This window comes from Caenorhabditis elegans, chromosome X, assembly GCF_000002985.6.
Source record: "Caenorhabditis elegans chromosome X".
Taxonomy (NCBI): Eukaryota; Metazoa; Nematoda; class Chromadorea; order Rhabditida; family Rhabditidae; genus Caenorhabditis; species Caenorhabditis elegans.
In genome coordinates this window covers 4,053,022-4,079,816 of record NC_003284.9, presented here as the reverse complement: position 1 = coordinate 4,079,816, position 26,795 = coordinate 4,053,022, and the positions used below count along the sequence as shown (strand labels likewise).

At 33.1% G+C, this 26,795-nt stretch overlaps 1 protein-coding gene and 14 non-coding genes across 19 annotated transcripts; 9 read left to right on the top strand and 6 right to left on the bottom strand.

Annotated features, from left to right (window-relative positions):
* Positions 1-452: 452 nt before the first annotated feature.
* On the top strand, positions 453-22,988 carry T06F4.1 (uncharacterized protein; the record flags this gene model as incomplete). 5 transcript variants are annotated; one of them, NM_001375006.2, is made up of 7 exons in its annotated part: positions 453-478; positions 18,782-18,879; positions 19,666-19,754; positions 20,587-20,693; positions 20,984-21,005; positions 21,556-21,649; positions 22,161-22,204. In NM_001375006.2, the coding sequence occupies 7 exons, from the start codon at positions 453-455 to the stop codon at positions 22,202-22,204; spliced, it is 480 nt and encodes a 159-aa protein (NP_001362124.1). The 5 variants fall into 5 exon arrangements, with proteins under 5 accessions (NP_001362124.1, NP_001362122.1, NP_508693.1 ...); NM_001375007.1 differs by lacking the exon at positions 453-478 and adding an exon at positions 8,322-8,420 and having other exon boundaries at positions 22,161-22,988; NM_001375008.2 differs by lacking the exon at positions 453-478 and adding an exon at positions 18,310-18,597 and having other exon boundaries at positions 22,161-22,988.
* T06F4.6 lies at positions 2,016-2,163 on the bottom strand. Its single transcript, NR_070811.1, has one exon. It is a non-coding gene; the product is annotated as an Unclassified non-coding RNA T06F4.6 (non-coding RNA).
* On the bottom strand, positions 3,527-3,747 carry T06F4.5. The gene has a single exon (NR_070810.1). It is a non-coding gene; the product is annotated as an Unclassified non-coding RNA T06F4.5 (non-coding RNA).
* T06F4.7 lies at positions 5,451-5,577 on the top strand. Its single transcript, NR_070809.1, has one exon. It is a non-coding gene; the product is annotated as an Unclassified non-coding RNA T06F4.7 (non-coding RNA).
* T06F4.9 lies at positions 6,939-7,060 on the top strand. The gene has a single exon (NR_070808.1). It is a non-coding gene; the product is annotated as an Unclassified non-coding RNA T06F4.9 (non-coding RNA).
* Positions 6,975-7,170, bottom strand: T06F4.11. Its single transcript, NR_070807.1, has one exon. It is a non-coding gene; the product is annotated as an Unclassified non-coding RNA T06F4.11 (non-coding RNA).
* On the top strand, positions 13,202-13,329 carry T06F4.14. The gene has a single exon (NR_070806.1). It is a non-coding gene; the product is annotated as an Unclassified non-coding RNA T06F4.14 (non-coding RNA).
* Positions 14,192-14,334, bottom strand: T06F4.8. The gene has a single exon (NR_070805.1). It is a non-coding gene; the product is annotated as an Unclassified non-coding RNA T06F4.8 (non-coding RNA).
* Positions 14,215-14,432, top strand: T06F4.20. The gene has a single exon (NR_070804.1). It is a non-coding gene; the product is annotated as an Unclassified non-coding RNA T06F4.20 (non-coding RNA).
* On the bottom strand, positions 16,738-16,882 carry T06F4.13. The gene has a single exon (NR_070802.1). It is a non-coding gene; the product is annotated as an Unclassified non-coding RNA T06F4.13 (non-coding RNA).
* On the top strand, positions 16,738-16,882 carry T06F4.12. The gene has a single exon (NR_070803.1). It is a non-coding gene; the product is annotated as an Unclassified non-coding RNA T06F4.12 (non-coding RNA).
* On the bottom strand, positions 17,523-17,714 carry T06F4.16. Its single transcript, NR_070801.1, has one exon. It is a non-coding gene; the product is annotated as an Unclassified non-coding RNA T06F4.16 (non-coding RNA).
* Positions 17,565-17,799, top strand: T06F4.17. Its single transcript, NR_070800.1, has one exon. It is a non-coding gene; the product is annotated as an Unclassified non-coding RNA T06F4.17 (non-coding RNA).
* On the top strand, positions 19,325-19,577 carry Y80E2A.2. Its single transcript, NR_131717.1, has one exon. It is a non-coding gene; the product is annotated as an Unclassified non-coding RNA Y80E2A.2 (non-coding RNA).
* Y80E2A.1 lies at positions 20,978-21,124 on the top strand. Its single transcript, NR_131716.1, has one exon. It is a non-coding gene; the product is annotated as an Unclassified non-coding RNA Y80E2A.1 (non-coding RNA).
* Positions 22,989-26,795: the final 3,807 nt, after the last annotated feature.

Genomic DNA, 26,795 nt, shown 5'->3' with positions numbered 1-26,795 from the left:
GAACTGTCTGGATTATTTGTACATTTTCAGATTGAAAATTGGCAGAAAATTCAAGAAAATTCCGAAAAATTATATTTTTTTTGTGCAACTCGCTCTTTAAATTTAACTTATTGATAAAAACGACTTACAATTAATCCAGTAAAAATTGTAAATTTAAAAAAATTGAGTTGTTCTTGATTGAAAAATCAAAAAGCTGGAACTCAAAGGCTTGAGAAAATAATTTAATTTAATGAAAAAATATATTTAAAAAAAAATATGCATACCTAACAAGATTGATTTTTATCGCTTAATTATTTTAACGTATTGAAAAAGGTGGTCTATAATAACTTGAAACAAAACTGCTCGAAAATTTTATAAACTAGTAAAGATTTATTTAAATATGCTTATGAACATTTTAAATAGCTTACAATCACCATTTTCCAGGTGGCAACTTCCTTCACCATCCAGCAGTCATGGGGAGCTTAGAGAAACTCATAAGGTTAGTTCACTTATCTTTCAGAACCCAACTGGTATATTTTTTAAAACCGCAAAGTTCTTCGAAACATAAAAACTTTGTCGTGATGTGTTGTGTTTTGGTTGTCTCTGTGTAAGCTCTTCTACGTGATAGTTTCCGACACAAAAGATTTACTAGGAACATTGAGTTGAATTGGAAGACATTTAAAGGAAAAAATAAGATTAACTCTTCAACGACTACCAGGTCCTTCGTATCTGCCGGTACTCAAATTTAGAGTAAAAGTATTCCTATTTTCCAAATCCTCTTTCTTTTTTTTCAAAATAGTCTGCATGTCATCTCACATGTGTATCTATTTAGGATTCTATCAAATCAACTACGTAAACTAAACTATTGCTTTTGCCTCAGGTACTCGGGGGAATTTGAGTTTGTCGAACCTAACCTAATCGAGTGCATTCTATTTTCTATGAGCATTTCTTCTTTTCTTCATTTTTTTTTGTTATCGAGACGTTTCTTTTAGATGTAAGTTTCGGAATAAGATCTTGAATTGCTCCATCCTTGAGCATGATTTCCCTTGTTGACCGCGTCAAGTGGTATATTAAATGTCTAGTGGTCACAACATTTTTCAAGAAGAGCTTCTACCCAAGTCAATAGCCTTTTCGGATTCCCTAAATTTAGTTTTTTTCTTTGATGAAGTTATAAAGAAACTTCTATGAATTTTTGGTGAAGCTGTAATTTATAGTTTCCTTGTTTTTTTAGTTCTGATGCTACTATTCCAAAATTTTTTACCTAAATTTGTCTGGGATTATAACAAAATTTAAACCAAAATCCGCTTCAGAAATAATTTTTAAAAAATCCTATCTGTTACCTTGTTTTGAATGCCAAAAAAATGAGTTGTTTCATAAGATCAAATAAGAAATACTTCAAGTTGAAAAAAAAGTACACATAATTAATGATGTGTTTTGCAGCAAAACTATGCACTGTAATGTTGAAGGTGTGATAGCGGTAATGCTGATTTGCACTAAATACACTAATCTAAATGACCAAATACCATAATATAACTCTCTCAAAATTTCTAAATTAGTGAATATTTTCAGTCAAGTTTTGGTGAATTGACAAAGTTTGGGTAAATTAAAAATGTTTCAAAAAATTGGTTTTTTTGAGTAATGGAGCAGACTTAAACCCAGTTATTGATCAAATACAGAAAATGAGAACAAATTAAAAAATACGGGCATTTCTTTTTTTTATTGATTTCAAAAAATAAATTTCAGGCAAAATCTGAATTTTTGTTTCTTTTACTATAAATCTTCAAAACTTGTTTTAAAGTTTTTTAGCTTTTTCAGCATCAAATAAGTGGTTTGAAACATTTTCCTTATTGGCGTTTCTACAAATTTTTTAAATGCAATACTAAAAATGTAAAACTATGAACAAAAAAGCTCCACTCTATCAGAGGAAATCTGTTGTGGTCAGCCGGAACGAATTTTGACCTTTTGCACTGGAAAAAACATGCATCTAAAAAATGAGGGTGAAGATTTAGACCATGCAGAAGACAAAAAGACAACTCGAATCCCCATGACACCTAAAGAGCACCAAGTAACAAAGAGCCGCCGATAGATGAAGAGAAGCGCGTTATCCCTCATCGTGTTTAGACTGCTCATCACACACTGCTTACATAGTTTGCATGTTTATTCAGTTTCTGACCATTTTCTCCATTATCACTCTATTTTGTAAGGCAATAAGGAAAGAACACGTCGAGATTTTTTGATGCCCTAAAATCTGAATGCTCTGATGTCTGAAAGCTGACCAAGACATGCGCGGTTGACTCATTGGCAAACAAATCTGCCTACTTAACATTGCAATTTTGTCATGTAATTTTGGTTTTTGTGACTCCTACCCTCCAATATTTCCATTATCTATCCCACCCTTCCGCCTCCATTTTTGACCGAACTGAATTGCCAGTCACGTTTTGACAAGCATCATATCATTTCTTTGAACAACGACAGCGGTCCGAGGTTTCTCGTCTCATATCATAGTGGAAAAACATCGCTTATAAACGTTTTGTTTTGTTTCCGACCCGACTTTTCTACCAAACAAATGTTGAGAAGGTAGGTCATGCATATTTAGATTTTCAAGCCAGTGAGTGACATATTTCCTTTCGGATTGCTTTCCCGCCGCCCGTTTTACATATTTTTGTCTGGAAACGTTCGAGATATCGTCCTCGTTCATTCTTTAAATCTTTTTTTGTTGCTGGTTCTGTTGCACTAGATCAATTATATGGCGAGAAATGATGTCCCACGGGGATAAGTAGAGAACTTTGGAGGAATGTCGGAAGTCAGCTTTTTTTTGGAAATTTTCTGTGTCAGATAATAATTAACTAATATGTATAGGTGAATTTCAAATAATTACCGTATCTTCTCTACTAGTATTTTACCCCATTTTTCAACTGTTGCATTACATATCTTTGTTGTTTTTCGTTCTAAATAAAATTATTAACTGATAAAGTATCAGTTATTTTTTAATCTCGATTTTTAGATATCAGTTTGTTGATATTTAAAAAATAAACCAAAATATAACTTTTCAAAGGGAAGTAGTGGGGTGCAACACTACTATTGGAAGAAATACGGTATTTCAGGTTTTTGAACTTTTCCATTAACATACAGTGTTAATTTTTAATTAGTTAACAGATAAGCTTACAAATAATTGGCAAAATCGTTTATTTTAAGCAATGGGGGTTTTAACTTTTTTACCAACCCAATTTGACACCTATCCAAGAAATCAATTTTTATACCATGTTTTCTTTTTCTCCACTTTGACAGCTTATACCTCTATTCTCCTTGGTATTATCTAGAAATTATCATCAATAAAATACGCGTGACATATTTCTTAACATTTTGACAGTGAACTTTTGAAATTTTTTTGATTAATTTGTACACCCGAGATATAAATCGTCAAAGTAGAGAGAGCAAGTCTCTCATTATTTTAGGCTTCCTATTTTCTTATTTTTTCAAAACTTATATAAATTTGCTTTTATTTTTTATTGTGGCGTTCGCGACAATTCATTATCTGTTTGAACCCCAATAACAAACCTTTTCACTATCACATGGATATCGGCTGGCGCCTCTCGGTTGTTTCCAACGACTCTTGGAACACATTGCCGATTGACACGATGGTGCTCCTGGCTTTTTGTCTGTCCGACACGACCAACTGCTGCCTTGTCCCTATAATACTGACGACTGGTTACATCCTCTTTCTGATTGATCCGTGGCGATGCCCGCTTGTCACTTTATGACACCACCCCTTATTTTTTGACTTCTGGGGTCTCTCCAACTATGATTTTTGGTTTAATATGGAGTGGAGACGCGGAACTTTTAATATAATTGCACGTGGATATATTTGGATTTTTTCTTAGAAAATGTATTTGAGACGTAATTAGTAGGAAATTTCGCTAGATTTTCAGTGCATAAAAGAATCTACATTGGAGGATCTTGAAAGGAAGCTAAGATTTCCAAAATTTCTACAGTTTCTTGGATTTTATTTCTAATGTAAATTACCGGTTCTATAAATAATTGGAGTCGTAAGTTGAGTAAAAAATTTTGGAATTCACTTTTCTTGAGCGCATACCTTTTTTCAAAAACTGTTTAACTGATGACTCAGGTTGTACATTAAATTATCCAATTTTTTTAAAATCACTTTCCGGAATATCAAAATTGTCACTATTTTTACCCATTCAACCAATCCCATTTAAACTTCTTAAAGGGATAGCGTCAGTGGGGAAAATGTTAAAAACGACTTCTATGGTGCCAAAACGATCAGATAATACAGGAAAACATTTCAAAAAAAATTTGAAAAATTTTCATTTATTGGCAAACTCTAATTTTGCAAAATTGCTCTTGATTTCCTTGAAAGCTAATATGTTACAACATTTTTGGTAATTTGCCAAACTATTGACTGAACATTAAAAAAATCTAAATATGCGTGTAACTTCCAAAATTTTCAAATTTTATGACGTAATTGAAACACAATTTTCATTCATTCTATCTCTTACTGATGGCATTATGACATCTTGGTCCAACTTGATGGGATAACAAGATCAAAACACATAAAAAGAGCAACAGTTGGTCTTTGCTATGTACTTCCTTTCTTTTTTCTTGCAGAAAAAAAAATACAAAATAAATCATTTCCTCGAGGTGACCTTTCAATGTAACAAAATCTGAGAAAAAATACTGCCGGGGTCAAAGTTAATTGCAATTCTAGAAAACGAAGAAAAATTGAAAAAAAAACCACCTTTAATCCTTTTTCCACTCTCTTGTCATTATATCGTCTGGTTTGCTCAAAATATAAAAATCAAAAATTCCAACACGCATGAAAAAAAAATGAAAAAAGTGGTTGGATCAGCAAAGTAACTCAAAATCATGAGCCAAAAAACGTTTCTCAAAAACTCCTACTTTTTCAAAGATAAAATATTAATTACACATTCTTATATTCAAAGGGTACGGAAACAGAGAGATTTATGGCACCGGATGATTATAATTTAGCAGTAGAGCAATTGCAAAGCATTTTTAGTTACTTCCAAATTTTCTCTCCATATATTATATTTTTCAGAAAAATACTTTAAAAAAAACCGGAAAGCGAGCTAAAAACGAAAAAGTTATTCTCTCTCGCATATCAAATTTCGGTTCCATTCAGTAACTTCTCACGTATCTTTTTGCCATTTTACCACTGAAATTTGGCATTCATTTCGAGTGTCATTTAACTTTAACTAGATCTCTTTTTTCTTAGCTTCCTCTTTCTCTCCTGCTCTTTTTCTCTCTCTCTATTAAAAGTCCATGCGACCGGTTTTAAAAGTTTCGTCTTCTTCTCCTCCTTTCTTGATCAAGTTTCCACCGGTTTTCGTCTTTTTTTGCATTGTTGCACTCTTGCTAATTTGTTATTCAACACTTTTTTTAGGGGGAGGTGCCCCCCCCCCCCGCCTCCGACTGGTTGTGTATGCTGCTTTTGACTTTTGCGGTGAAACGTATGAAATTTGAGTTTCGAGTCGAAGAAGAATTTTCAAACAGACACACTGAAAATCTTATGAAGTTCCGGAGAGAAACAAAAACTGAAAGATGGATTTTTAAAAGTTTTTTTGTTTCTCTCAAAGTTCATATTCTAGGTTGAGTTCCTTGTTTATCTAGCTCTGCTCTCGAGATGTTTAGATTTTTCACTGCGATAGATATTCTCTCATCTTCTTCTTCTGGGTTCGTTTTCTACTTTTTCCACCAAACTTATATGGGAACACTGACGACATTCGGCGGCCAATTATTGTTCGTTTCTAATTCGCCTCACTGACTTTACCAGATTTTTGGCGCGTTTGCACGACGACTACTATTTTCCTTGTTTTCTTTTCTCGAGCAGTACCCCCATCCACAAAAACCCACTAGAAACCTTTGCGGAGAGACCATTTCTACCAATAATTCATTTTCATTTTATTGGCTCAACAGATTTTTGCGGCCGTCGTGACGTTTTCACATTTCTCGGTTTTCACTTCATTGCTCTGAAGATTTTGGTGGAGAGGTTGTTTCGTGTCGTTATGAAGAGTTAGAAAACTTTAACTTTCCTAAGAAACCAGTGACTCATAATACAATTTTTGGCAAATATTAGACAATTGTGTAAACTGCAAGAAATCGTTCCATTAGAACTTTTCAAATGGATTGCAATTTTTTTTCTCTGAAACTGACCCACTAATCTCAATTTTATATTTATATATTTTTAAAATTTGAAAATTTGATTTTTCAAAATTTGCAAAATATTTTCGTTCAAAAATAGGTTTATATAAACTTTTTTCCATATTTTTCCAATGAAAGTAACGGTTGTCCGAAAAAAAAAATCTTCGGATATTTCAGTCAAAGTTTTTGAAAATTTCCTAATTTTTGGGAAATGTTATCCACGGAAAAGTTTCGTATGTTCCAAGAAACAGAAATAACTGAGACAGAACTAAAATAACTAAGACAAAAAAAATAAAATTCGTAGGAAAGTTTCTTGTCGTTATTTATTGACAGTAAATGTGAATGAGTTTTAAAAAATTGAAAGCATTTAGTAGGTCATTTTAACTCGATTGGAGCAAGTTTCAAAATCGTTTTTTTCTTTTTTACTTATTTAGCCGACCCCCCAAAATTTATAACCAATACATTTTCAATGTATTTTTATTAAAATTAGTGATTAAATATAAATCTAAAATTTAAAAAAAATTAAAATTTTAGAGTATTCAATATTATTAACAAACTTCTATTTTATCTGTTAATTAATTTTCTGCTGACCTTACCATTTTCAGATTTATTTCGACTTTTAAAACAAATAACCAAAGTTACTAAGAATATCGTTTTATTGTTCACTTTCCTATTTCTAAAAACTTGATGGTCTACCTATTTTTATTTCCGCGGCGTAAAAAAAGAGACTAGAAGTAGTTTTCAGAATTTCCTCAATTTTGCTGACAAAAACTTGAGCATGTAATGAGGTTCCATCCTTTTCCAACCTCTTAAGACATCTACTTCGCCGCCCCCACTAAAAATATCCACCCTCCGGTGTGGTTAGAGGTTTTCACTCACTTCGTCCTGTCAAAATGATCAATTGTAGATCAGGCAGATGCTTCAGCTGTCAATAATCCATCCAATTGTTTGAAAGAGCTCGTAAAATGTGACAAGAATCCGGCAGGCATATCATCAAGTTTTGATTTCTTCTGATGTTCTACAATCGTTTTCACGTTTTTCAAAATCCTCGCAATATGTTGTAAAAAGTATTCAACGAATCAGTGTGTGATAGATTTTTCGATAGCATCATTAGAAAACTCTGTTGTGGTCAGCAGTGTTGCATCTCTTCATACTCTTCTTTTTACCCGTTCCGATACTTTTTGCTCTCGCCTTTTTCCTTAATTCTTTACACTTTGTAAATGCCACAAAGGTTTCTACTAGACGAGTGTATCATTTATTTGCTATTCAAGCCTATTTGAAGAGGTGAAGCAAAATTGGAAGTGAAATGGAAATAGAAAGAGATGCAGAGTGGAAAAGAAACTCTTCGATTTCTGAAGAAAAAGATGAAGAAGTAAATAATTAGATCTACTCATATTCTTATATTTATATAACATTTTTATATCTGGAAACTGAAAACTTGCGTTTCAATTATTTCCTGGGAGGTTATGGTTACAATTCAATGTTTAGGCACTTTATTCTAGATATGGGAAAAATCTAATTTATTTAGTTGCCGGTATACAAAAGTTGTTCATAATATATTTTCCTCTCATTTTTATTCAAAAAAATCACTCATCAAAAGTTTACGTTCAATTCAAATTTTATGTTACACATATTAGGGGTCCAAACATGCGACGGTAGTTTAGGGCTCAACTGTGGGGCAGATGATGCTCAACTTTTTGACTCTAAATAAAAAATGAAATTTTTTTGAATAGTTTTAATGTTTTGCTTCACAATAGAGACGCATTCAATTTTTGCGAATAATGTTTTGCTTATTGTTTGAAATTTCAAAGTTCTTCTGATTATTTTGTTTTTGAAAAAGTGGCGCAAACTTTTTCGCTTCATGAATTAAGTTCTTGTAGAAACTCCCCAGCACTACTAAACATATATATATATATATTTTTACCTCGTAAAATATAATACATTTACGATTACATGTTGAATACTTTCTCTCAATTTTCATCTCACATGATTTTTGACCTACCTGTCCACCGGAAGGCATTCCCAATCCTAGTGAGGGTGTAGGTGAAGCCGATATTCGGCTCTCACGAATATCATTTTTTTACCATATATTTTGCCATACTTACTCACGTGTCATTTCTCCTACTCCGACGTCTTGTTTGAACTACAAAAACCTTGAAACATTCAGAAAAATTCGAAATTTTGACTACTTTGTGACTCTGGAGGCGGCAGATGAGCGTCTATGTTTTGAACTTGGCAGATGCAGAAGGCAATATGGTTAAAGGGTTGGTTTTTGTTTTTAATAAATTTTCAGAAATAAATTTAAATAATTTTCAATTTCAAATTTCATTCTATGTAAATTGTGTGTCGGAAAACATCCATGTTTAGTGTACTTTTGGTTGCTGTGGTTGTTGTATTGTTGTTTTGACGTTGTGTAGTTTTCATATTAATGTGAAATAGTCGTAAAAGGTTTGAATTAGGTGTTGTTCCCCAAGGCAACCATGATTACGAAATGGCAAAACATATTATAAGGACCGGAGTGTGACATTAATATTTTACCTTACACTTTCAACTGAGCTTACTCGACTTACTTGGAGTTAATTTTCAACAAAAAAAACTTTAAAAAATGCATACTTTTGCCCAGACAATTTACATACCTAATTCAATTTTTCAAAGTTTTAAAATGTATGCACTTTCAGTGTATCTTCTTAGAAAGTTTTTAATTATATTAAGCAGGATAGACTTTTTCAGTCCAACCTAAACATTTTTATTTTTGCTCTTTTCGTTTCCATCCAAAAACAAAATTTCAAAAACCGTGCTTTTCTGATGATTGATTTCTTGAAAACCCAATTCATTTTTCCTCTCATTGCGAGCAACCGCGGTTAGCTCATTTAGTGTAAGGTGTGAGAGTGATTTATTGTCTCTAACAAAGAAATTATGTAGGTGAATGGGGGCAAACCGAGAAAATCAGATCATAGTCAGTTGCTCGGTGGGTTTTTTTTATTCGGTGCATTTTCACTTTAGAACACAGAAGAAAGTTTTGCAACCAAATTTTCATGAGCGTAGGCTAATGTTATCCGAATACAGCTTTTTTTCGTAAAATTGTTGAATTTTTTTTCTGGATTACCATTAGGTTAACATAGGTCCAATGCATATACATTCATATGTTTAAAAATGGAGAAGCGTCAGCGGGGTTTCATTTAACTGTTATATTCATAACTCTCTAAGCACTCAATATCAAAAAAAAAACACTCCAAATGTTTTTCTTAAACACTTGCAATCAAAGTCTAAATCAAACTTGTTTGAACCCTTATCCAATTACAAATAGTCAAAACATAATTAAAGTATAAGAATCCAAGAAAAATGTTTTGGCTCATTTCAATAAATTCTGATGAGTAAACTGAGTGTTCTTAATTTTTTTAAACGTTTCTGTATACTAATCCTATTTAATCTGTAGAATCAAAACGTTGAACATTGTGTTTTCATATCCAAAAACGGAAAAACCTTTTTTAACATATACCGTATTTAATCAATTAGTCTTGCATACAAGGCTAATTTCCAATTGGTCCGTAGGGGTGCAAGACTAATAGACAAAATTCGGTAACCATAAAAGTTGTCAATAAAATTATAACGAATCCACGAGCATCATCCCTCGAGGTTTAGGTTTAATATCTGCGGTTTCATAAGCCCTCTTGAACTTTGACCCATATTGACATTTTATTCGACAAAGCTTCGGAAGGAGGGCATATCAATTATTCACATCAAATATCATCCCCACTGGTTAGTCAAACTTTTGAGAGGAGGAGGAAGAAGAATAAGAAGGTCTTTTCGGCTTTCCATTGTCTTCAGTTTGTTGCTGTCATCTATTTCATTATTTTTCATATGTGGTGGAGGATCCAGTCGCCAATTTTTTTTGATTGAAGCATGAGACTCTCTTTCTCGAGGCTCCCATTTTATTTCTTTTTAAAAATTATTTTAAGACCTTTAAAAAAATTACGTTTCCTTGTTCCGAATTTTTTTTTGAAGGATTCAATCTGCCTATTGAAAATGATAGACAAAGATCTCATCCTATTTTATATTTTATTCCATCTGGCTCAAAACATTTTGTGGTGTGTGTGAAGAACCGAGGATGTGCTTTTGACAAATCATCCCTCTCGTTCTGCTAACTGCGTCTCAGAAGTCGTTGACGAGATGAGATGCTTGTCGCCTTTGTTCTCGCATTCATTCTTCACACTCAATTTCATTTTCCCAATTTTTTGTGGAACTCTTCTTTTTTTGACGAGGGTGGCCAGTGAGTATTTTTTCTGCAAACAATTCTCTATCGATTTTTCTTTGATAAGTAGCCAAAAAATCTACATTTTCATCTCCACCTTTTCCATTCCGATTTTTGCCAGTCGGGAAAACTGGAGACGTTAATTCTGAAATCTGAAAGATAACAAAAGCGTTCCCATTTCCCTGTCACTTTCAAACGCAATTGTTTTTGAGACGCCAATCTTGAATCTTGAAAACTATCTTAAAAATGGAAGTTCCTATGAATTCGATGATTTTTTCAAAAATTTCGATTAAAATTGAAAGTGGAGGAGTCCAATTGTGCTAAAATTGTCAAATTTCATAAGAAAACTTCTCAGAATTTTCGAAAAAATTGTATCCTTTTTCTTGTATTCTGCCTTAAAATCACAATTATAAAAATGTTTCCTACTTTGATTATGTTTTAATTGTTGTACCCAAAAATTGTGAAAGTTTGATCAAGTGTGACTTTTCCAAATTTGTCGGAAAAACGAATTTTTTAAAAGATTTGCCAATTTACCAAAACGGCGACTATAAGCTTACCAAATTTGTTATTTAGAGTGTAAATGATCTTTGTTTCGGATTTTGTAAATTTTTTTTTTAGACAAACACAGTAACCGATACAGTTAGAAAATTATTATTAATTAAAAAAAAATTGACCAAAAAAATTGTTCTAAATTTGCCGTGTTTTATAATTTTTTTCTTTGAGAACAGTTACAACAGCTGAGATTCTGCGGGTACATTGTAGAAATTGGTTAAAAAAGTTGAATATAAATAGCCTCACGGCCAACACGGTGTATGACTTTTTTCACAAATTTTTTCGACAATTCTTATTTTTGGTCAACTGAAAAAAATCAGAAATTGTCACTGGTCCTCGTAAATTTATTTTGTTCACTTCCTTGACACTTGTCGCTGATCAAAATCCTGATTGCGGAAATATGCCAGAATTTATTGACGAGAACAAGCGACAAATGTCAACGCGTAATCGCGCCCCCAATGCAACATATGCCGCCTCGTGGAAAACGCATCATGCTTCATCTATCAATTGTCTTAATATACGGGGAGGAGTGCTCCGGTTCCATTCAGACAAACACAATGAGCAGTGTGGAAAAGAAACAAAACAGAAAAAGATGATGTAGGATGACAAAGAGTGCTCCGTTGTGTCGGCTAGATAGATAAGTCGAACGAGTACTTACTTGTCACACTCGATACGTTTCCATATTTTTGCGGATTTAGTCCACTCACTGGGCATCTGCCATATTTTTAAATAATTCGGTTTTTCTATCAACTTTCTGACTAGATGGAGTATAATAAGTGCAAGTTTAGAAACTTGACTACTAACTCAAATTCTATACCCTCGGAGTCTCATTATTTGATTAAAACTGACTATAGCTCAATTAGCATTCCACAGACAATAAAAAGCCAGAACCTTCAACAATGACTTTGCCTAATTGTCATGTTGCCTAATAGAGAAAGGCGGATTATTCTGCACTATTTTGTAGTCTACTTCATATTTTTATACTAAGTAAGATTATGCATTTTATTTTGGTTACTTAAAATATAAATTTTGGTAAGAACTCCATTATAGGAGGTGTTGATGACGTGAACATCATTCGCAGTATTAAAAACAATATAATAACAAGAAATGTAAAAAAATTTGTTACTGTTATTCTAGAATTAATATACAAAATTAGACCTATTCATTACTGGTAGCCGTTTAACAATTTCAGAAAACCTATGTTTTTAAAAAAATTTATAAAAAATCGTATTATCGTTACTTGAGCCAGTAGATCTTCAGGAGTAGGAATTATCAGAGATTAATGTTTTACCGTATTTCTTCTATTAATATAGCTGCAATACTATTTTTCGATGGTCTTCCCGCTTGCAATACTAATAGGGAGTGCAAGACTAATAGGGAGTGCAATATTAATTTTCAGAACATTTTTCTGACTTTGAGCTTACTAGTTTTTTTTGAAAAAGCTCGAATCTTATGTAAGAATTCAGAAAATTTGATTTTAATTGCAACATATAAGTTCAAAAACTTCAATCTCGTAGAAATGTTGTGAAAAACTGTTGCAAAATAGGTAAAAGTTTTTGTTGAAATCCTGAAATTAGCGAGATGGGTTTGCAATAAAAAAAAGTAAACGCAAGACTATTAGGGAGTGCAAGACTAATAGGGAGTGCCATACTAATTTTCGGAAGGTCTCCGAGGGGCAATACTAATAGGGAGTGCAAGTCTAATAGGGAGGCCATATTAATAGAAGAAATACGGTAATTTACATGTTTCAAAAATAAAATTTGCGTCAATATTTCAAGTTCAATTTTTTTTTCTTAATCAGTAAAGCATTTAATTTCGAATCAATTTTTCTATTGTGAAAGTATCGATAAAAATTAAATAAATATGTATTTTTACACCAGAGCCAAAGTATATTTGTCTCCCTGTCTAAATTTTTTTTGACAGTTTGTAAACTTTGAGACGTATAGACAAACATTTCTAATTTTATGATCTAATGATTTGGACACCACAAACCATAACTGTTCTAGATTTCAACGAACTAAAGTCTAAAACGGTTTTTAGAAATGCAACCACTAGTTCTCAAAGTTCAACTCTTGAATCTTGCACATTAATCAAATCTCTACCACTTGAACATTTTGGTTTCCCTGAGCATTTTTCAATTATTGATGGACACTTGAAGTATGTCATCGACAAAGTATGAGTGAAGTTCCCACACCACACAAAATTGCTTGTTCTTTTCTTTCTTTTATTCACTCGCGCATTCCTTCTTGCCAAACTCGATGAAAACATCCAAAAGAGATCCACTGTTGGACATTGGAATCTTTGGAGTGCTCTGAAGTGTGGCGAAATTTCCGCTTCTAAGGTCAATGCTCTATTCATCTCCTCCCTCTCAATATGTTTTTTTGTTAGGAATTTTTTTACACTTTCCACACGATATCGCAAGAAAAAAGTGCAAGACCTCTTCTTTGAGCACAATGATTTCCGGTAAAGTGTAAGAGCACACGTAGGAGACAATTTCATATTATTACTGTGCAACACGTTTTTGTAATGCTCTCCGAGTTCTCAAAAACAAATTGCTTGCTTTTTGTTTTTCGAGTATTTTGAGGATATTGTGCGGGGACCGGATTTGTCATCAATCATTATAGGTTTACACTCACCTGCCGAAAAAAATAATAGCTTGTAAATTTTTTCCATGAATCAGAGATTTGGATTATAGTTTTTTTTAATTTTTGAAATGTGGAGTTTTGAGAAAATTGTTTAAAGCTACATTAATATTATTAAAAAGTATGTTGTTCAATTTTGCTTCAGTTTTTTTTAATTTGAAAGTCTACCAAATTTTGATTTCCTATGAGTTTTATGTTTCAATAATTTGTATTAAACATTGTAGAAGTTCAAACTTTCAAATGTGTGAACATTCGACTGAAAGTTTTGACCTACTCCTATGGTGTCATAATCACCAAATTTCCAAATTAAAAAAAAGGCTCAAAATTTTCCAAAATTTCAAAGTCATGTCTGACTATTTTCAGACAACCCACTGCTGCTACTAGGTCTTTAAACAGTGTGAAATTATTGAAAAATGTGTTTTTTTTATGCTGCATTTGACTACCGTTTTCCACAAAAAAAACATATTGAAAATGAAAAAAAAATTGAGGAAAACCCCTGAGATGTTTTCTGTTTACTTTTCGCCGAGGTGCAAATTTTCTGCACACGTCGGGAATATCTTCTCTCTAATCATGCGAATTTTCACATTTCTTTGTCTTCTAATTCAGAAATAAGAACGGAATACGGGAAAGCCTGCGCGCACACGCTTTCGCGTCTCCCAAACATTCCTTCCCGTTGCCTTTATTTCCTCCTCCTCCTTTTGTGGTGGTGTCGTTTTTCGCTTTTTAGCCACCCATACTCATTTTCAAAGACACAAGAGAATGAGAAGGAAAAAAGAGCAGGAGAGGAGGATGAAAAAAAGAAAGAAGAACGGAGTGAATATCAGCTCCGTTCGTTGAGCGGTAGTGTGTGTATGTGTATTTGGGTGTCTGTCAATTTCACACTTGCCTGGTCCTCTTTGCTCCACTATTTTGCCTTTTGCTTCCACAAACAACCGAAAACAAGCAAAAAAGTTGGATGGCGTTCACACCTCATCAACGTTCTGCTCTTACATTTTTGTAGGATAGGCTCATTTTCCGATGATTATTAGAGTACTGTATTTCTTGTCTAAAGTCAAGAATAGTTCATAACAAATTTTAAGGTCAAACTTATAATAGTATTGTTCGAAATTTTTAAGATATCAAATTTTTATTTAATTTTTTTACAGTATACTTCGGTGTGTTTAAAGTGCAAATAGTTTTTATCAATTTGAATTTGAGTTGCGATTTCTTCAAAAATTCGAGTTTTCCGGCAGTTTAGAAAAGAACAATGACTGAAATGTTGAAACACTGTTTATCAGTAACAGGATAATCATTTTTGTTGTGAAGTTTCAATTTATTATCTAGGTTTTCTTGTTCAATTTTGATACAGTTAGATTATGAAATTTTGCAAAATATCCACAACTAATATAGTACTCCCACTTTCAATAATTGTTGCTCACTTTTTTTTCGAAGACGTAGACATCACATCATTTTCCCACGTGCACTTTTTGTGTACATGCGTTTTTTATCCATCCTTCTCCTCCTCCTTCTCCTATTCTTGTCAATGTGTTATCCTAACTGCTTTTGGGGTCTTCCATCCCATACATCTCCTCCAAATCAGTCCGCACAATGTAATTTCTACTCGAAACGCGTCAAACCAATCAGTGTGCTACATATGTCCTTCTTTTCTTAGACGTCTTTTCCGAAAATCTAGCAAGTAAGGCCCTTCTTACTTTGACAAGTTCTTTGGTGGACATGATCATAGCGGAAGCATTGGGATAGGAGAAATTAATCCATGAAATTTTGCTTTTTTTTTGTTTCTTCTATTTCTTTTGGATTGGTCAAGTAAGAAGTTAAAAATGTAGAAATTTTTTGAAATATTTAAAATGATTTTCATAGCTTGAAAGTTCCAGTTACAATTTTTTTAAATTTTCTAGCAGAAATTCTAAATTGGAATTTATGTTTATTGAACAATTTTTGATACAAATCTCATTCACTATTTGTACTATTTAGAAGTGCATCCACTACTTCTCTAGTGGATGTATCAAAATTGATGGTTGAAAAAGTGACCACATAAGTTCTATCAATATTTTTATATATATTCAACTATTAAAACAATATTTTCACGTACTAAGCAAGTAATTTTTCACGTTTTTTTCACTTCATTGAAAAAAGAATAGATAAATTGTGTATTTCAAAACATTTTTTAACTGAAAAAACGGCTACAAGCACTTACACCTAATCGGCACTTTGGAGCAACTTTCTGTCAAATTTCTGAATCTTTCTGACACTCTTCTGCTGTTGAGAAGCGTACAGCAACTAATTTGGTAACTATTTCAAGCTCCCCTCCCTAAATGCATAGTAAATCACCAAATTAAAAAAATCACTGAATACGTAAATAAAACAATCAACTAAACTTTTTTCAACAATCATCTTCTTTCTCAACCTATTCCTCCCCTAGTTTTTTCGTCATTCCACCGATGTCTCTCATCGGATATTCAAATCGGAAGCACGGCGATTTTCCCCGCTGCTCCTGACGTCTCTGCTTGTATTTATCTCGTCCTTATTCATAAATTGTGCCTTCTTCAGCTCTCAAACTGTCGTATTTGTTGAATAGGATGGATTTCTACCGACCGCCCGAGTATAGGTTTGTTGGTTTAATTGGTAATTTCGCTAGAGACGGCAAAAATTAATTAAATGCATGTTTTTGTTGTTTTTGTGGTTTTTTTTGTGTTGTCTCAAATGATTCAAAATTAAAAAACAATTGTAAAAAAGTAACTGAAAATCGAAGTATGGAATTGAAGGAACAGGGCTCTCAAATACTCAAAAATGAAAATTAATATTAAGAAACAAAACTAATAATCTAATTCATAATTCATAACTTTCATGAAATCTTTGAATTTAGATTATTCAGGTGATATTTCATTACAGCTGTCAGTTTTCTGCTTTGCCTATTCATTTTCATTTTTATTTTCAGATATGAAACTTTGCCTAGTTATTGATTTGGTTTTGCAATATACGCTGTAGTTTTCTAGTTTTCTAACCTCGAAAAATAAACTGGCGTTGCCAAAAAGAAGAAATAATGCATAATTGAGATTTGAAAAGAAAAAAATGGCGAATTTTATGGTCCAAGGTGGAGTTCCAACTAGTTTAGATTGTGGACTCAGCAGCAGCAGCAGTCGGGGCGGCTCAAGACGGCACAAAGTGCAAAAGTAGTCGAAGAGGCAATCTGATTCGTTTGCATTGCATCAATTATTCTTGCCGTTTCTGAGACCGCCTCTAGTGCCAACATTCAATATCCACTTGTTCGGATTGAAAACGTGTGTGTATGCTTGAAAGCAGTACGGACCTATTTTAAGAAGTTTAAGTAATAATTCATGAAAAACGTCTGAAGCTCCCTCTTTCGTTGTTGCCTAATCCCTGTCCTTTCCAATCATATTTCAAATATTCTCCGCTCTTAGGCGCTTTAAAATCGTGTGACCCTCGGAAAAAAAGAGTACTTCAAACAGGAACCGCCTTGTTCTTTTTCCAAGTTATGCAATATTCCTGTTGTGTTTCAAAATCTTTTTGGAATGTTTTTTCCCGTCAGAACTCAGTCTGTTCCAACATAAAGTCTTCAGAATTCTGAATATTATACCACAATGTTACTAGAATCCGCATTGTGTTCTCCATTTCTTTTTCAACGCGGATCTAGGTTCCCTTCTGTAAATATGCAAAGTTCTTCATAACATTGTCTCATTGCTCTATGATCTCCAAAAAAGATCTAAAATCTCTGTGAGAGAAAAATCATCATGTTGCTCTTTTTTCTCAAAGAAGCTCATACGCATCTCACGTTCTTCGTTTCTATCATCGACCCCAAAGACGAAGCGGAAAAAAGAAGCAGCAGCAACAGGAAAATGCTGTGTCTTGAAGGCAAGGGCCAGCCGGCGCGACGAAATTTGAGAATAAATGAGCAATAGATCGCATAAAAACAGGGAAAATCTGAAGAGTAGAACTTGCGGTTAAACGTTAAAAGAGAGAGTGCGATTCGGGGCGCGATCCGCAGAGAAACGGCAAGATGAGACGAAACGGCGCCAGAAGCATCGGGCGGCTGGAGATAGGCGACCGGCTGGAAAAACCCTCTGCCATCCAGACTGGATATGCGAGAAGAGACGTTGGGGGACGGGGTGTGTGACACGGCTCATCGTGCGAACCCCCCGAACATGTTTTACCCCCATCTGTCTCTCACTCATTCCTATATTATTTTTGTGACAAGCCTGATTTCATTGACTTGACGGGGATTCATTGCACTCTGAGCAATTTTTTCCGAGCCAATTCTGAAATCCGAAAATTTCCTCCATTTTTTTCTTTTCCTATTTCTTCTATTCCTCTCCTATTCTTCCAACACTTTTTTCGAATTAGACCTTTGCTTCTGGAATAGAATTTGCGCTAAATCCCTGGGGTCAAGTTTTCTGGACGTTAGAAATGCTTGTCCGTGTCACTTCGCGGGTATTTGTTTTTTTTTGTCTTAGCTTCTCGAATATTTTGTCCCCAAGTCCAAAATGAAACCTGTCAGAATTTGAGCGCCCTTAAGCAGGTCTTAGAGCCCTTGAAAAGTGCTAATTATTGCTTCTTCGTTTCCGCCTACTCGACTCTCGTATTCTTTTGGAGGAAGGGTGTACAAAAGTTGTTGATGCGCAAATGAGACGAGAAGAAGCAAATCGTCAGCGTTAGAAGGGCAGCAATTATGTGCATGCACAAGTTGATAATTAGAGAACTAGTGGCTCCCGCGACTTCAATCAGTTAGCTGTTTCTTTCTCTCGGCTCGTTAGCTTGTAGTACTCATTAGAATTCATCAAAAGCTCCAAAAAACTCCTACTTCCAACCGTCTATTTCATTCTATGTGTATTTTGCATTCCTCAGTCCAATTTTCGTTTAAAATCAAAAATGTTTTAAAGAATTTTGATTTACCATATGAATAAGTATGAGTCCAAACATGGAAATAGAGAAATCGAAAGGAGTCATGCAGGAAATTTTGTACGAGGTTATCGAGAAAAGGTTTGTCTTTGTATTTTTGTCTCACAATCAATCGATACGCTTTTGAATGTTTTTTTTTCCAAAATGTTATGTTCTGTCGTTGCATGTCGGTGTAAAAAAATCAAAAATATCAAGCAAATGATTTGAAAAAAGTATTATTTCAGGATTCCTATTTATTTTCCTATTTAAACACAATAAATTTCAGCGAATCATACAAGTTCATCCGAATGGCTGACGATCTTCATGATGTGGCATCATACCTTAATGATATGCGCATTTGTTTTATTGCCTTAACAGTCACAGGTAAGATTTTAAACTATTTTAAAATTTGTTTAGAAAACTAGAAACATTAGGGCGCTGTGGTGCCATTTTTAAAATATTTCGTCTTTGGAGACTACCGACCAGGTAAAGCTTGTACAAGTTTAAAACTGTCAAATTTCAGTTCTCCCTGTTTTAGCCGGGTTTGTTTCTAGATCAATCGATAACTATTCACATTCTAATTTTCAATATTACAGGGCCTTACGCCTGCAATGCAAGCCCAGTTTTTTGTGCCTATGCGTTTTTTGTGCCTATGTGCCTTTGTGCCAATTTCACTATTTTTTTGAATATTGAAAAAGGTTCTGAGAAAATTTCAGTAATTTTTAATTTAAATAAAATACACAAAAAATGTTAAAAGTGCAATGTACTACACATCTTGAAATTAAATTTTCAAATTATCCTATTTGGACGTTCCTTAGACCTTCCATCTAAAACTAAGACATCTAGCTCTTTTAATCCGTCTTCTTTTTCTTCTTGTTTTTTCTCCATCTCCGCATTTCTCATGTCTGTGTTTCATAACACGGGCGGCTCCTAGTAGATGCATATGAAATCAGATACTTGAACATGGGATGTTGTTGTGTGTAAGGCATCTAGGTCTTGTTTTAAAGTCGTAAATCAATTGGACACATTTGAAGCTCATCTGTGTTTCCGAGCAAGTGCCATAAAGTGATTTATTGATGAGAAATGACACAAATCGGGAACGGGGAATAGTGAAATTAGATGGAAACTCAATTAATTAAATTTTAAATTAAACATGGATCTTATTTGCAGGTTACATTGTTCTCGTCATATATTTGTTTGTATTTTGTTTTCGAAGAAGTCGGCGAAATCAACCGCGGCGTCGCTATGGAGATTACCAGGTGAAAATTCGTTAAAAGATTATTTGAAAAACGTTAATTAAAAATTATCCAAAATATTATTGATGGAAAAACAAACCAAAAATCTAATAAATCAAGGAGAATAATTTGCAAAAAAAACAGTAATCAAATCTTCTTGCGAAGTTTTCTAAAACTTACTTAAAATTGACAACAAGTTTTGCTTAATTTTTTCTTAATTTTAACTAGAATATTTACAGTTTCTATTTTAATTCCCACAACAGTAAGAGTATGTGAAAGTATGTTTATTAAGTTTAAAACAGTAGATGTTAGAGAATAAAAATGCCAACAGTTTTCTAAGATTCAAAAAAATGAGCAGAACAGGCTGTCCATTTCCACGTGTCAGTTATGAAAAAATGTTAACTTAAACTATATCTAATAAGTTACTAAACGTACTAAATTTTACGTACTAAATTTTAAAATCTTTTTTTAACAAACTAATAAATTTTTATGTTAACAAAACTATGCTGAAAATTAAAAAAAAACTGCAAGTTTCTCTACAACATTTCAAATGTTTTGAATCAGAATTTGAATCAGAAAAAAACGAGATATTATAAAATATATTTGATAGATTCAAAAATGATTTTCATTTTTGTAAAAAAAAATTCCAACAGGGTCTGGAAAACTGGCTGAAAAATTTGCAACTTTTTCGACAGATATATTGAGGGTTTTTTTTCAAAAGATTCCAACAATATTGAAAATAATTTTCGAGGCGGTCTAGTTTTTTAATTATTTCTAATTTCTTTTTTAATTAAAAAAAACAATTAGTTTACGCCAAAACTGGCGATTTAAATTTTTTGCTATTCATTAATTTCAGCTTGAAAGTCAACGAGAATTCAATAATACACAAACAACAAATGATGAAATGCTGACGACGGTGCGAAGTGATGCAAATAGCAGTTATATGGGTAGAAATCATCACAGGTATGATTTTGGTACTAACCATTCTTCCGTTCTACTTGAGAGAAACCTGAGTTAACAATTTCTAACGACCACGTGTGAAGTGACTTATTACGTGTGACTGACTAATGCTCTAAACAACACACTCACCATCTTTTCATACTTTTAAATATTTTTTTTTCTGATCACCAAAAATTAAAAAAAAAAACATATATTTCTTTCCTAATTTTTGTTTTTTTTTCTCACTATTCACAGTACAAACCCTGATCACTAAAAAATTCAACCAACAAAAAACCTGATCATTCTTATTTTAGAGGACGGATTCGACAGGAAAAGGTGGGGAATATAAAAACGAACATCACCGTTCAATTATCTATCCTATATTTATGTTCAGTTTTCCATTATTTTTGTGCTACTAGCTGGCTGATAGTTAATCGAACTAGAGAGCTTTTTTCCATTATAAATCTCACGCAAAGTTTTTTGATAGTGTCTCCACTAAATATATCTGATAAATGCAGAAACAGAAACACAAAGCATGATGGATTTTGTTTTCAACTTGTGACCATGTTTTATTCAATCCGTTGTCAAAAACAGTTGAAGACAGTTAGCATGAGTTCTCATCATTATCATTTTAAAGTCATTGGCTTCTATTTAACAGCTGCACTTCTACAAATACACAAATAGTTAGCACGATCGATCCACACATTAAAGTTTTCATTTCCTCATGCATTGTGTGAAAATTTGGTTCAAATTTGCGGTTCAATCTAACCCAACGTTTGTCAATTTTCAAACTTGGTTTTACCCGAAACAAAAAAATGAACAAAATGTTTCACATAACGTTTTCATTTCCGAGGCTGTCCCTATTAGAAATGCTTGCTTTTCTCAGGTCGCATCAGAATACGGCGCCAACGTTCATGCGCCACGGGCACATGAACCATCAGCAGACGACGCGACTCGTGGCGGACAACGACGGATCGGCGGTAAGTGATTTCAATTTGGAATTTATGAAAAAAAAATACATGAATGGCAATTTTGCCAATTTCGGCAATTCTGGCAAATTTAACAATTTGACAATTTTGACAATTGCCAAAATTATCTATCGCCAAAAATGTAATGCCAAAACCCTTTAGCCGGAATTGCCACTAACTGGAAATAAAATGCCATATTCTCATAGTTTTTCATTCACATGTATTTTTTCATAATATGTATATAAATGTTTCCAAAAGTTTTTTTGCAGAAAATTAATTCAACGAGAAAAAAAAACGATTTTTTTGCATAAAAATCACAAAATATAACGAAAGATCAAATTATTCAAAAAAAAACGTGAATGTTTGTCAGTCCTTATCATATAAAGTAGGTTTAACGTTATTGACGCTGGCTCAAAATGTTTTTTTTTGCTCACGGTTAAAAAAAACAGATAATTGGGTGGAAAAAAATGGAAAAACGAGAAAGTAATTACTTTTTAATAAAATCTCATTATTACTTTTTTAGGTGAAACACCAAATACCACACATTACAACGGAGGCGCCAACTGACGAAAAAGCAAAAGTACCGCAACTTGTCAAGGATTCCATCGACTCTTGATTATATTTTTGTTTGATCACTTTGTTCCGTTTTGTCTCAACATTTTACAAGTTCACATTTGGTCATTTCCCTTTGTATTCGAAATGTACGCCTTCCCTCATGCAATGTGCCCAAATTTTCCCAAAAATTCAGTGCTCGACCCTTATCACAATGAGCACTGAACCTCTTCTCTGAATTTTATGTCTTAATTCATTCCGATTTCAGCTACGGTGAAAATATGTTTCCGATTTTTAAACGATCCCATCTGATAAGAAAAATTATGTTTTGAAAATTAAAAAAAAACAGCCCACGATTCCCGAGACGTACTTATAGCAATTCTTGGAAATCAATTCACAAATTTCTCTGCGAGAACATCTCATTTCTCATCTTTCCTGTTTTTACTCTAGAATTTTACCTGAAGATAAGCAATAGCCTTCCCTCCTCATTCTGCACAAATGTTTGTTCCTAAAAATAAGATCCCATCAAATTATGTTCTAATGTTATACATTTGAAAGTCCAAGCTTTTGATTATTTGCCGTTTCATCTTGGCCCCGCCGCGGGTAGCATTTATATCCCGAACACAGTTTCTCTCTCACTCAATGTTTTAATCCGATTTTTTTATACCTACGTTTTTCAATTTTTCAAGAATCTAAGTCTCATGGTTCAATTTTTGCATTCTTCAATTTTTCCCTTCTCAACAAGACAATGAAATTGTAGACTTCTTTTTGTTTAATAAAATTCGGTGCTGATTTTAAACAGTTTGATTATACATTATTTTGTGACAGCATTTTTATAAGTTGATCGATAATAGGCGGAGAAGTATCGAAAAAAGCTAAAATGGTCAAATATCATCAGTAACAAAATCAAATCTCTTAATTTTTTAAAAGATTTATTCAAAAACTTTGCTAAATTGCTGAATTTCTAGCGTGTTTGGAGAAAAATTATATTACTTCATGAAACTCAACAGAGGCTTTGCAACCGCTCTAAAACCGCTTCAAAACCGCTCTACAATTGCTCTGAAACCGCTACGTAGCTTACCTAGCTTACTTAGCCGACGTAGCCGACATAGCCTGCCTACGATATAGCTAAAAACGTTACGATATAGCTAGAAAACAATACGATATAGCTAGAAAACGATACGATATAGCTAGAAAACGATACGATATAGCTAGAAAACGATACGATATAGCTAGAAAACGATACGATATAGCTATTTACGATACGATATAGCTAGAAACGATACGATATAGCTAGAAACGATACGATATAGCTATTTACGATACGATATAGCTATTTACGATACGATATAGCTACTTACGATACGATATAGCTTTTTACGATACGATATAGCTAGAAACAATACGATATAGCTACTTACGATACGATATAGCTAGAAAACGATACGATATAGCTTTTTACGATACGATATAGCTTTTTACGATACGATATAGCTAGAAAACGATACGATATAGCTAGAAAACGATACGATATAGCTAGAAAACGATACGATATAGCTAGAAAACGATACGATATAGCTAGAAAACGATACGATATAGCTATTTACGATACGATATAGCTAGAAACGATACGATATAGCTAGAAAACGATACGATATAGCTAGAAAACGATACGATATAGCTAGAAAACGATACGATATAGCTAGAAAACGATACGATATAGCTAGAAAACGATACGATATAGCTATTTACGATACGATATAGCTAGAAACGATACGATATAGCTAGAAAACGATACGATATAGCTAGAAAACGATACGATATAGCTAGAAAACGATACGATATAGCTATTTACGATACGATATAGCTATTTACGATACGATATAGCTAGAAACGATACGATATAGCTAGAAAACGATACGATATAGCTATTTACGATACGATATAGCTATTTACGATACGATATAGCTAGAAACAATACGATATAGCTATTTACGATACGATATAGCTACTTACGATACGATATAGCTACTTACGATACGATATAGCTTTTTACGATACGATATAGCTAGAAACAATACGATATAGCTACTTACGATACGATATAGCTAGAAAACGATACGATATAGCTTTTTACGATACGATATAGCTTTTTACGATACGATATAGCTAGAAAACGATACGATATAGCTATTTACGATATGATATAGCTAGAAACAATACGATATAGCTACTTACGATACGATATAGCTTTTTACGATACGATATAGCTAGAAACAATACGATATAGCTACTTACGATACGATATAGCTAGAAAACGATACGATATAGCTTTTTACGATACGATATAGCTTTTTACGATACGATATAGCTAGAAAACGATACGATATAGCTAGAAAACGATACGATATAGCTATTTACGATATGATATAGCTAGAAACAATACGATATAGCTACTTACGATACGATATAGCTTTTTACGATACGATATAGCTAGAAACAATACGATATAGCTACTTACGATACGATATAGCTAGAAAACGATACGATATAGCTTTTTACGATACGATATAGCTATTTACGATACGATATAGCTATTTACGATACGATATAGCTAGAAACAATACGATATAGCTATTTACGATACGATATAGCTTTTTACGATACGATATAGCTAGAAACAATACGATATAGCTACTTACGATACGATATAGCTAGAAAACGATACGATATAGCTTTTTACGATACGATATAGCTTTTTACGATACGATATAGCTAGAAAACGATACGATATAGCTAGAAAACGATACGATATAGCTAGAAAACGATACGATATAGCTAGAAAACGATACGATATAGCTAGAAAACGATACGATATAGCTATTTACGATACGATATAGCTTTTTACGATACGATATAGCTTTTTACGATACGATATAGCTAGAAAACGATACGATATAGCTAGAAAACGATACGATATAGCTAGAAAACGATACGATATAGCTAGAAAACGATACGATATAGCTAGAAAACGATACGATATAGCTATTTACGATACGATATAGCTAGAAACGATACGATATAGCTAGAAAACGATACGATATAGCTAGAAAACGATACGATATAGCTATTTACGATACGATATAGCTATTTACGATACGATATAGCTAGAAACGATACGATATAGCTAGAAAACGATACGATATAGCTATTTACGATACGATATAGCTATTTACGATACGATATAGCTAGAAACAATACGATATAGCTACTTACGATACGATATAGCTAGAAAACGATACGATATAGCTTTTTACGATACGATATAGCTAGAAACAATACGATATAGCTAGAAAACGATACGATATAGCTAGAAAACGATACGATATAGCTTTTTACGATATGATATAGCTAGAAACGATACGATATAGCTATTTACGATACGATATAGCTAGAAACAATACGATATAGCTACTTACGATACGATATAGCTACTTACGATACGATATAGCTACTTACGACACGATATAGCTTTTTACGATACGATATAGCTATTTACAATACGATATAGCTACTTACGATACGATATAGCTAGAAAACGATACGATATAGCTTTTTACGATACGATATAGCTATTTACGATACGATATAGCTAGAAACAATACGATATAGCTACTTACGATACGATATAGCTAGAAAACGATACGATATAGCTTTTTACGATACGATATAGCTTTTTACGATACGATATAGCTAGAAAACGATACGATATAGCTAGAAAACGATACGATAGAGCTAGAAAACGATACGATATAGCTATTTACGATATGATATAGCTAGAAACGATACGATATAGCTAGAAAACGATTCGATATAGCTATTTACGATATGATATAGCTAGAAACGATACGATATAGCTATTTACGATACGATATAGCTATTTACGATACGATATAGCTACTTACGATACGATATAGTTATTTACGATACGATATAGCTACTTACGACACGATATAGCTAGAAACAATACGATATAGCTATTTACAATACGATATAGCTACTTACGATACGATATAGCTACTTACGATACGATATAGCTAGAAAACGATACGATATAGCTTTTTACGATACGATATAGCTTTTTACGATACGATATAGCTATTTACGATACGATATAGCTAGAAAACGATACGATATAGCTAGAAAACGATACGATATAGCTACTTACGATATGATATAGCTAGAAACAATACGATATAGCTACTTACGATACGATATAGCTTTTTACGATACGATATAGCTAGAAACAATACGATATAGCTACTTACGATACGATATAGCTAGAAAACGATACGATATAGCTTTTTACGATACGATATAGCTATTTACGATACGATATAGCTATTTACGATACGATATAGCTAGAAACAATACGATATAGCTATTTACGATACGATATAGCTACTTACGATACGATATAGCTACTTACGATACGATATAGCTTTTTACGATACGATATAGCTAGAAACAATACGATATAGCTACTTACGATACGATATAGCTAGAAAACGATACGATATAGCTTTTTACGATACGATATAGCTTT